This window comes from Vicia villosa, linkage group LG6, assembly GCF_029867415.1.
Source record: "Vicia villosa cultivar HV-30 ecotype Madison, WI linkage group LG6, Vvil1.0, whole genome shotgun sequence".
In the NCBI taxonomy this organism is placed as follows: domain Eukaryota; kingdom Viridiplantae; phylum Streptophyta; class Magnoliopsida; order Fabales; family Fabaceae; genus Vicia; species Vicia villosa.
This window is the reverse complement of record NC_081185.1, coordinates 115,582,994-115,594,370: the sequence shown is the minus strand read 5'-3', so window position 1 is coordinate 115,594,370 and position 11,377 is coordinate 115,582,994. Positions and strand designations below refer to the sequence as shown.

The 11,377-nt window shown below is 32.4% G+C and overlaps 2 protein-coding genes across 2 annotated transcripts; one reads left to right on the top strand and one right to left on the bottom strand.

Moving 5' to 3' along the window:
- Window positions 1-717: 717 nt before the first annotated feature.
- LOC131614449 (F-box protein At5g49610-like) lies at window positions 718-1,809 on the bottom strand. The gene has a single exon (XM_058886031.1). It carries the CDS (start codon window positions 1,807-1,809, stop codon window positions 718-720), a length of 1,092 nt encoding a protein of 363 aa, XP_058742014.1.
- Window positions 1,810-4,673: 2,864 nt separating this feature from the next.
- On the top strand, window positions 4,674-10,118 carry LOC131612145 (uncharacterized). Its single transcript, XM_058883956.1, has 5 exons — window positions 4,674-5,040; window positions 7,105-8,771; window positions 8,859-8,995; window positions 9,083-9,158; window positions 9,245-10,118. The coding sequence occupies exons 2-5, from the start codon at window positions 7,124-7,126 to the stop codon at window positions 9,589-9,591; spliced, it is 2,208 nt and encodes a 735-aa protein (XP_058739939.1). The 5' UTR covers window positions 4,674-5,040; window positions 7,105-7,123; the 3' UTR covers window positions 9,592-10,118.
- Window positions 10,119-11,377: the final 1,259 nt, after the last annotated feature.

Genomic DNA, 11,377 nt, shown 5'->3' with positions numbered 1-11,377 from the left:
TATAGTGTTATAAAAGCTTCAAATGAAAATTTTGTTTGAATAGTTATTCTTAAAATGTGATTTTAGGTATTTCATCTATTTATGGGTAAAAAATTTGGATATCAAAATTTCAAAAAATCACTTAATTTTGAAGCTATTTCAAATAGATTTTCATAAAAATCATTTTTGAAATACAACTTTTTGAAAAAATTGCGATTTTGACAAAGTTTTGGTCTTCAATAATCTATGTTTATGTTCAAGGATGTCAAAATTAGTGTTTCATTTTAGAAAAAACGAATATAAAAAAACTTGTAATATTTTGGAAAACGGTTTTGAAAAATCTATTTTAAAAAATATAAAGAAAAAATCCATTTTTTTAAAGCTGAAACGAATATTGTACAAACCAAACAAATTCATAAATAAAGCAAATCAGTTTTAGCTTGTGATTTTCAGAGCTTAAAAATCAACGTCATAAAAATTCATCCTAGCAATTCAGTAAATTCTGTATCAAGATGTCAAGTAAAAAAAACAGTAAAATAATGAAAGAAAACAAATTGCTAATGTTATATGGCAATAACATATAAAATTCTGTAAATTTTAAAATATAATGATAAAATAAGAAAACGATTATGAAATTCTGTTCTGTCTAATAGCAGTTTCATTATTCTGATCTGCCTATCACTTCTCACAGAATTTTACCATAAATATAAAAGAAAATTGTTATTGTTAGTAATCTTTCTAAGTTTGATCAGTGCTGGGGAGTGAAAACAGAGACTCTGTATACACGACCAATGGGTATGTGTCTAAAAGCCGAGACTCTAGTAGCTGTCCTTTATCATTCAACTTCACCAATCCAAGTTTATTATTTGTTCCAACAATATCACCGCACTTTGTTAAGCATACTATGTCTAAAGATTTGTGCAAAACAGGGCAAAGAGAAAATTGAATAATCTTAGTCCAAGATGAGTGAACTCCATATTTTTGCATCACCCATATCTTCACTGTATTCAGGTCCTTCACCCATGCACTGATAAGTCCTCCAACTTCCAACAAATCATAATATATAGAATAATTATGACTAAAACTTAAAATAAAATCATCTGGCAGAGCTATCTCTGATATCGTCATTTCCTTTATATCAAAGGCAATAATAACATGTTTCTCATAATTATGAACCATCCAATGGATAGATCCATTCAAGAACAACCCGCATTTAGGGGTACATTCCGCTACAGAAGTCTCCCTATAAGGCAAATGAGAAGCAACCTCAATTGGTTTCCACTTATTAGCTCTCAATGAGAAAATCATCAATTTCATTGGACTAGTTACCAGCGCATCAACATATTCGCAGAACCCGGAAACTATCAAGTAATCATCAGTTGGCTGGTAATATACAAAACCAGAAAGAAGTTCGAAACCATCATTAAGTATTATAGGAAAGTCGGGTATTTGTTTGAACACACCGGTGGATGGATTCAATAGATAGATGTGTGTGTCATTGTTGAAATACAGAAACCCTCTAAAACAACCTCTAATTTCAATACAACGTTGGGAACGAATAAAATCAAGGCTTAATGAAGCAGATGCAGAAGCATCGTGGAACGATGAATCAACATCTATAGATAAAGGTTGAAGAGCAGAACGTGTTATGAAGAAACGTCTGTGTGTGGCAGCATGTTCAAAATGTGAAGTAGCAAAAGTGTTACTAGAAATAAGAGAAAGCCATGATTTGCAGACACATCTGAAACGCAATAGAGGCTTCACCGGTAACCTCAACAGAATTTCGATGATCAATTCAAAAGGCAGAAACACGCTGTTCTCCTTCTCCATCTTGCCGACCAAATCAAAGTAATTTAGGGTTTAGTATTTCTAATTCATTCAACTACTCAGACTATTTTATAGTAACGTACTAAAATTCTATTTGGTTTCAATTTATTTAAGAGAAAAAGGGATATGCACTGACAGTGTAAAGTTTTTTACACTGTCAACCAATCACAACCATGTATCCAATTAAAACACAATTTTAATTAAAAAAAACTAATATGACATGGCAAGTGTAAGGATTTTGATTGGTTGTATGTGTAAAATTTGTTTACACTGTTAGTGCACTACCTTTAAACTCTTTATTTAATTCTAATCAAATGAATTAGATTAAAGAGTGCCATAAATAAATAGAAAAAAGATTTTTATTTGGTTTCAATTTATTTAATTTCAAATTATTTGTTAGTAGCTTTTTTAGTAGCACGTCATGATTTAGAATTAAAAAATAAATAATTTTTTAGTTAGTACATTATGATTAAATGCTTTCAATCAAATCTAATAAATCAATTAGAGTTAAAGAGTATGGTAAATAAAAAGTTTAAAATAATTGAATAAAAGAAAGAAAAAAATTTGGACACGTGATGTAATCTAAAATAATTTTTTTCTTTCATAATAACATATTAAAAATAATATTTTGCATCTATATACCTTCAAAGTTTTATAATAAATTTATTTTCAATTTATTTAATTTCAATTTTAACAAATTTAACCATTTGGACCGTTTTTTAAAATAATCAACAAATTTTTGTTATTTTATTTAATGGTTAAATAAGTTTTTAGTCCGGTAAATATGGCAGTTTTTTAATTTAGTCCCTACAAAATATTTCTTCGAACTTTAGTCCTTGTAAAATATTCTGTCACCATGGTTGGTCTCTCCCGTTAGATTCCACTAACGGAGGGTGAAGTGTACCACTGACGTGGAGATTTTTTTGTCTGAGTCGCCACCGTGGATATGTGATAAGGGTAATCTTAAGACTTACATGATTTCACCCTCCAATACTTCCATTGTGCTTTCGTTATCACTCTCTCTCCTTTGAAACGCAAACCCTATAATCTCTTCCCCAACATCCCAAAAGCAAAGCTTTTACTTTGTGGTCCCTAAACGAGGCATCACGTGGTGTCTGTTTTTTACCTTCATCTTTGCATGGACCCAAGTATGAGCTACAATCCTCGTGTTACTCATTTTTTGTTTTCTGGCTATATTCTAATGTTAGTGGTGGTTAAACAAACATTAACTACTATAGGACAACGATTTTGATACTTATACCGTATCTGATGAGTATATAATTTATATTTTCTATCTTATTGTGTTGCCCAAATTTGAAATTGTATTAAGTTTGGGTCTGTTAACTGTACAGGAAATGTCTAAGTTTAAAGTAGTTTTCTACACAAGGGGCAAGTTTGTAAAAGACCCTGAACTGAAATATGATGGTGGGGAAGTGTATGCTTTTAGTAGTCAAGACTATGTATATTGGTCTTTTTTTGAAGCGTGTGATTTAGTGAAAAGTATTGACCCTAAGTTTGATTTTAAGACGGTTAAGATGTGGTGGAAACATGAAGATGGTTCACTTCACCACTAATTTGCTCCTAGTTGGCCCATATTGGTTTCTTCAGCTATGGCTGAATGCAACTTTCAATCCCTCGCTTCGCACTTCTAGAATACTGAATGAGAAGGATCTTGATGTCTTGAATCGAACCATTGAAAGGACTAGACTACTTCAATTGACTCCAAATGATGATGCGTAAAATCTCCAGAACCGCTTCACTAACTATGTACTGATGTTCTCAAAACATCATAACTTCACCCCATTTATGGCTCCTTTCGCTGGTCAAACACACGACCCTGATTGGTTCACTTTACCACTTGATGATGCTTCAACGAATGCAAGCACAACAATCAAAGACATATGGCGCTTATTTCTTCTTTCTAGACTCATAGTTTCTAGGACTGTGCCACTAATTAGTCATGTGTGCTTACCAGCCTACTAGCAAACTTCTTTTCTCGACAGTTTGGACTATGCCAACTTAATCCAGAGCCTCTTTTCAATCGAAAACGAGAAATTTATGTTGCAGGAGTGGATTATTATTTTCAAAATATTACAAATTATCGAAGCTACAATTCCAACTTTGCTGAAATCAGACTTACTTCATTCCAACCATCCTTATATATGGCGAAAGGCTTTCACACTTGGTGAACAGACTTTTATACGAACAACATGTTCGATACTGCTCAAATTAGCAAACATCTAACAAAGCATTTTTCGTCTATGCACACACACATCAAGGAAATTCAAGCGTTCGAGAAATACTTTGAAACTGTCTATGATCCAAATAATCTTAGTCGAAGCGTTGCTGAAGCAGCGAAAACCTTGAAAGAGAGGTTCACTAAAAAACTCCCACAACTGTAAATCCCCCATTCTATAAAGCCTAAGGATAGATATAGTTTAGATTTTCAGTTGCAACCACTAAAGTTTCCAAAGTTACCCAATGCTGACTGTAGCACGGTGGGAGAACTGATTTTTCTGTTTTGTTTTCGCAAAACATGTTGCGGTTAGCAAGATTCGCCACCGACTTTTATTTTATCCAATTTAATTAAGAAACACTACGCCAAAATTGGTTTTAGGCAGCACCCCATAGACAACGCTTTTTCCCAAAGCGCTGCTATAAGTTCCAAAAAATTAAAAAAAAATTGAAACTATAGACTAAATTAAAAAAAAGCGCTGTTAAAGGCTAGCTTCAGAAAACACTTCTTTAAAGCGGCCTTACGTACGAGAGCGCTTCTGAAAAAACGCTGCTAAAGCCACAATTTAGAAAGCGCTTGTTAGAAGCGCTGCTATAGGTCATAGATTGGAAAAGTTGCGTTATGTCTTTACTTTCCCAAAACGCTTCATTACTTTCCCAAAAATATATTTTTATTATTCAATGAAAAACTTATCAGAACCTTCTATGTCTCTAAGAAACCCTATCAAAGCAAACACAAAAATCGCACTCTTCTTCTTCGTTTTACCCAAATCCAATTTCATTTGCCGACGCTTCTTTCTCGACCTCGAATTTCCAAGTTAATATCTGATCTCGCAAATTTTGTCTAGACGCTTTTGTCACTTACCGAAGCCAGCAGATCACTTACAGAACCGCCATACCTCTGTCGTACCAGGGTCACAAAGAGGTTGACGTTGGGTCGCCGTTTGTTTATGGAACCAACGTTCCAACTGCCTTCATCGAAGTACCAGCAAGAGAAAGGTTTGTCCTTGTATTTTTGTTTTGTTTCATCTGCGGATTGGTTCGTCCTTGAATTTTTGTTTCGTTTCTTCTTTCTCATTGATAAAAGCTCTATGATTTTGCTACTGTTGTGTCTCATGGTATATTGCTTGTTTTCTGTTTGATAAAATGCTTCAGCCAAAATTTGCGCACAGGACACATAAGTTTTAGTGAGATTCACATGCACTATCATTGTAAATTTGTAAAATAGTTTATATTAGTTTTAGACTGACGTCCAATGATATTCTGTAGTTATTTTTTATAAAGGTGATTACAAAGTGGATTTATATGTATATTAATGAGGTGTTTGACATTCTGAATATTTAAAATTATGGCTGCGTAAGTATAATTAGTGACATTCTACTATTAATTAATCCACTCTCTAAGTGGATGTGTTTGGTCCTTGATGAGGAAGTCTTGAGGTAAGATTATTTGGCAAGCCAATGAAATTAATAAAACATGCCAGGGGCTTATTAAGAGCAATTTTCGTTTATTTTTCTTGAGTAGTTGAATGATTGGCAGGCCCTTCACCCCTTCCTCCTAAGCCTTATGATCGTGGGGCAACTATTGACATCCCTCTTGATAGCTCAAAGGTAGCCTGGATGTGAAAATGTTGAACTATAATAATATTAAATCCATGGTTTGAAATTGCGGACCGCAACACATGTTGCGGCCGCAATATTGCGGTTGCGGACAACAATGCATCGGCAATAGACCGCAATTGCGGTGTGAATGAAAATCACACGCAACAGCCGCATCACCACCGCAACAGAACGGTAAATAACGCATTATAACGGTGTTTCAACCGCATTAGACTGCAACGGACCGCAACATACATTTATTCAGTTTAAAATTACTCTTAATAAAACCAAAGCAAGAGAATAAGAATATTAAGTACAAACTGAAAAGTATCTAAAAACTTACAAAAGAATCTTAGAAAAATAGAATAAGAATCTCTGTTACATACCTTTATGTCATTTATCAGCTTTTCTTAGATTCCAAATGAATATTATACTACCAGTTAATAACTTCATATATATCAGCTTTTCTTAACTTCATTTGCTGAGCTCAATAATTTTCTTTCACCACTGCATAACTTCAATGAATATAATACCAGTTCCGAATCTCAAACTTCATTTCACTTCAAACTTCCATCAATAAGTTTCTCCCTTTTCTCTCAAACTTCATTGTAAGTTTCTCTCATTTCACTTATATATTGGAATAGTTTCTTTTTGCTTCACTATATGCTTGATTTTTTATTTCAATTTAAGAAAAAAACTTGGTTATTATTGTTGTAGTTTACTGGAAAAATTAGAGGAGAAATAAGAAAATATGGGTTGTTAGTTGTTGTTTTAACGCAGGAACAGTAGGTAGAATAGAGAGAAGAACATAAAAAATATTTTCTATCATATGTTAATTTATTTATGATTTAAGATATGTAGGCCCATGTTGATCATTTATTTCCTGGAACATGATAAGCCACGTAGGGGATTTCTTAGCCACAAATATGAAATGTGATATAAATGTCATAGTTTAAATTTAATTTATTTATTTATTTAAATTTTGGTTAAAATTTAGGATGGAATTTATAGAGGGAGAATATGGTGTGTGTAGAAAATAAGTCAAAAAAATTATCTTGTGAAGTTAAGATAATTTTAATTTTTAAATAGTTTATTGCTTTTTTATATTTAGTTAATTATGTTAATATTAAAAACATTTTTAAAAAATTGTTAAATTTTAGTCACCTAAAACTTAAATTTTTTATTAAAAAAAAACTATTTTATATATTTGACAAACAATTTTTGTTATGTTAGTTAATTTTTGAATAATTTACTTCTTTTTTTATATTTAGTTAATGTTAAAAATATTTTTTTTAAATTGTTAAATTTTAATCATCTAACACTTAGATTTTTTGAATAAAAAACTATTTTATATTTTTGACAAACAATTGTTTTATGTTAGTTAATCAATTAGTTTTTAATAAAGTGTTAGATTTTATTTAAATTTTATATTTATCTCTAATTATTTTTTATATTAAATTAATAGGTGTTATTAAATATACACAATGCCGCCAAGAGAAGAATTCCCTACAAAAGCTCTGGATGGTGCTCCAAGTAATGATATTGGGTGGTATTTTGGAACGCCAGAACCCGGAAGTCGCAACAATGTTCGTTGCAAACTTTGTAATGTGGTAGTAAAAGGTGGGATTACAACATTGAAGCAACATATAGCACATATGAAAGGACAAGTTGCAGGTTGTGCTAGAGTAACAACTATGGTTAGAGAAAATATGATGAAACTTCTACTTGATTCAAAAGCAAAGAGAAATGATTCTAAAAGAAGAAAAGAAGAATTTGAAGAACGTTTAAGAGGAGATGTTGAAGATGAAGATGAAGATGTGGATACTCTTATTGATGATCAATTGAGATATGCAACACAACAAAGCCTTAGATCACATCAAGAATGGGAAAATATACAACAGTTCAAACGAGAAACAACAGGTTCTGAAAATGTATATGAACATGGCAGAAGCTCTCGTGTCAGTGTTAGTGGGGCTGGAAGGCCAGAAGATATCTCTTTTTCTTTGAGATCTACTAATATTGATCTTGTTAGGAGCAAAAGCATGAAGCAACCAAGAGCTGGTAATGGGTTTTTGAAGACATGGAGGAAAAGGCTTGGAGAGGCTGTCAGCAAATTTATAATTTATGAACGTTTGCCTATGAATTTATCTAACTCTCCTTGGTTACATAATTTGCTTTATACTGCTTCTGAGGTTGGAAAAGCCAAATGTCCAACTCCTTATGAAATCTCAAATGTTTACTTAGAATCTGAATATAAGGAAATGTTGGAGTGGATAAATGGTATGAAAAAAATTTGGCAAGAAAGAGGAGCAACAATAATGTGTGATGGTTGGACAGACAGCATCAACCATACTCATATTATGAATTTCTTGGTATATTGTCACAAAGGTACTGTGTTTTGGAAGTCTGTTGATGCTTCTGATGTTGATAGTAGAAACACTGAATACTATTTTCAATTGTTGGATAAAGTTGTGGAAGAAGTGGGTGAAGAGTATGTAGTTCAAGTGGTAACAGACAATGAAGCCGCATTAAAAGCGGCTGGTCAAAAGCTTATGGAGAAGAGACCCCATTTATATTGGTCTTCTTGTGCTGCTCATTGTTTAGATCTTTGCTTTGAGGATATAGGAAAAAAGAAAAGCATACAAAACTTATTAAGTGAAGCAAAAATGGTGACAACTTTCATCTACAACCATACGTATATTGTGAGTCTAATGAAAAAATATACTGGCGGTAGAGATATTGTTCGTCCTGGTGTTACCCGATTTGCAACACAATTTCTACAACTTCAAGCAATTGTTAGACAAAGGGAAGGTCTTGAAAACATGTTCAATTCTGAAGAATTTAGAAAAACAAAATATGGTAAAGAGAAGAAAGGACCGGGATATGAAGCAAGAAAAATTGTTATGAGTAGGGACTTTTGGAGTAAGGCCAATGACATTTTGAAAGTATTTGAGCCTATTATAAAAGTTTTGAGACTAGTGGATGGTGACGAGAAACCAACAATGGGTTTCATATATGAAGCCATTGATCGAGCAAAACAAGCAATTCAACAGAATTCTCGTTATCATTCCAAATACAATGATATCATTGACAAACGTTGGAAATTCATGCACTCTGATCTTCATTATGCTGGTATGTCAATATACTTTATAATTTTAATTTTGTCATGCAATTTAAATTTATAACATCATAACCTCAATAATTGATTTTGATTTCTAGGTTATTTTTTTAATCCACAATTTCAATATGGAATCGAGCATGGAAAAGCTGTTTACAAAGAAACATTTAATGGAACAAAGGAAGTAATCATGAAGCTAGAAAGAAACATGGATGATCAAATCAAAGCTCTAAACCAAGTAAGTAGTGGATATTATGTTCTCATATAATAAATTATTTATTAAGAAATCTATTTATGTATTGATATGTTTTGTTATATTACCTAGCTAACACTTTTTAGAGAAAAGAGTGAAACGTTTGGTACACCTCTAGCTCAAAAATCTTGGTCTAAGATGGATGCAGGTAAAATATAAGTTTTTTTTATAAGTTTTTATAAATATACTTTATTTTTTAAATATAACTAATAATTTTTTTCTTTACTTAAAAAGCTCAATGGTGGGAATATCATGGTTCATGTGCTCCTGAACTTCAACATTTGGCTATGATAGTTCTCAGTCAAACAACCTCTGCCACAAATTGTGAGAGAAATTGGAGTACATTTAGCTATATTCACACAAAGACAAGAAATAAATTGAAGTACAAAAAATTGCATAAGCTTGTCTTCACACATTACAACATGAAGTTGAGAATGAGAGATAAATTAAGGAAGAGTCGGGAAGAAATAGAAGCAAGTTTTGATCCGATAAATCTTGACTGTATATTTCAAGAAGATCCGTTATCTCAATGGATAGAAGAGAGGGAAAATCCAGTATTGGATGGAGTTCAAAATGCATAATGGTTACCAATAGTTGATACTGATGATGAAAATGTTGATGATAATAGTGAATCTAATGATAGTGGTGGCTTAAGTCCACCAAGCGGTAATAGTGGTGATGGAGGTGGTAATGAAGTGGATAACGAAGGTGAAAATGAAAGTGGAAGTGGGGGTGGTGATGATGAAGGAGAAGATGAAGAGCAATTAAAACTTGATCCATATCATGAAATACCACCTGGTTATAGGCGTTATAGGAACTTGAATGATATAGATCGTTCTGACAACTCACTACTTGACTCGAGAGGAAATGTGTCACAATCTGGAAGAAAGGGGAAAAGAAAAAAAATGCTCCACTTGAAGATTCCTCCTCTTCTAGTATTGCTCATAGTTTTAGTGATTTTGGGATTGGTGATTCTTCACAAAGTAGTCAACAATCGTATCCTCCTGTTTATCAGTATCCTTATTTCAACTCCTATAACCAATATCCTAGTCATCAAGCTCCTTTGTACCACCAACAATCAATGAATTATCACAATCCTTATCATCAACAGTCAAATGGTAGTTTTTTTGGTTATGTCTTTGGACAAGAAGCTACACAAGATGATAGTCAGAGTGAAAGTACAAGTTATGCTCCTTCACGTCATTCCACTAAGTGGTAGCAAGAGTCATGTAAGTTACATTTTCAAACATTGAATTTATATTTAGTAAAATATATGTGATGAAAAGTTTTAATATTAGATGCAATTTAAAGGAACTAATTAGGAGTTTCATCCTCTTCTTGTCTTTTTTTTTTTTTTTGCAGTGAAGACATCAAGATGGCAACAAAGGATATTAATATAATATTTGTGTCTCTAGATTTTTTATTTAAAATAAATTATAACTTATTTGTATTATTACTTGTATTATGTACTTTAAAATTACTTTCAAGGTTATGTTTATTTAAATAACTTACAAGAATGATTATGATAATGCTTATTTTATTAGAATTCATTTTAAATTATACATAAATACCATATAATAGACTAAAAGTGAATTAAAACTAATGTAAAATTATAAATACAAGAAAGATAATTAATTACAATAATTTTAAATTTTTTTTAAAATTTAATGCGTGTATAAAATTATTTCACGCCGCAACGGCCGCAATGCGCAACGCAGTGACCGCATTGACCGCAATCGCAATATCCGCAACCGCAGCCGCATCCGCAGCCGCAACCGCAATTTAAAACAATTTAAATCTATCTGTCTCAATGCTGTTATTGCCCCCAAGATTTAATATGTTCTTATTTTTAGGATGTCAAAGCAAAGGAGAAGGAACTTCAAGCTAAAGAGGCTGAACTGAAAAGAAGGGAACATGTGATACATCCTGATATATTACTTGATTTTTGTTGTTGTTGATATAGATGATATATTTTTGGAACACAAGTAGCACACTTGCAAGTTCGAAACTTGGTTAGCAACTTGGTTAGTTAGTCATATAATTCAATATAGTTTCTACTAGTTTATATATAGGTGTTGCTGATAAATTATTGCTATTGATTAATATTAAGGATGTAACTGGTAGCAAGTGGAGTTTATGTTAATTCCTTGATGCGTGGCCACTGGCCACTTGTTCTTCTATTAAATGTATTGGCATTTGTATAGAGAATTTCTTTGGCCACCTCCCAACCTTCTAGCTCACCTCTGGTGAAAAACCCAGAATACCCCTGACTTCGGAAATGAACTTTCGAAATGCAGGAAAAAGGTGTTTTCGGAGATGCATCTCCGAAAGCGCCTTTTTTTTTAAAATTTGACTTATTTCGGAAAT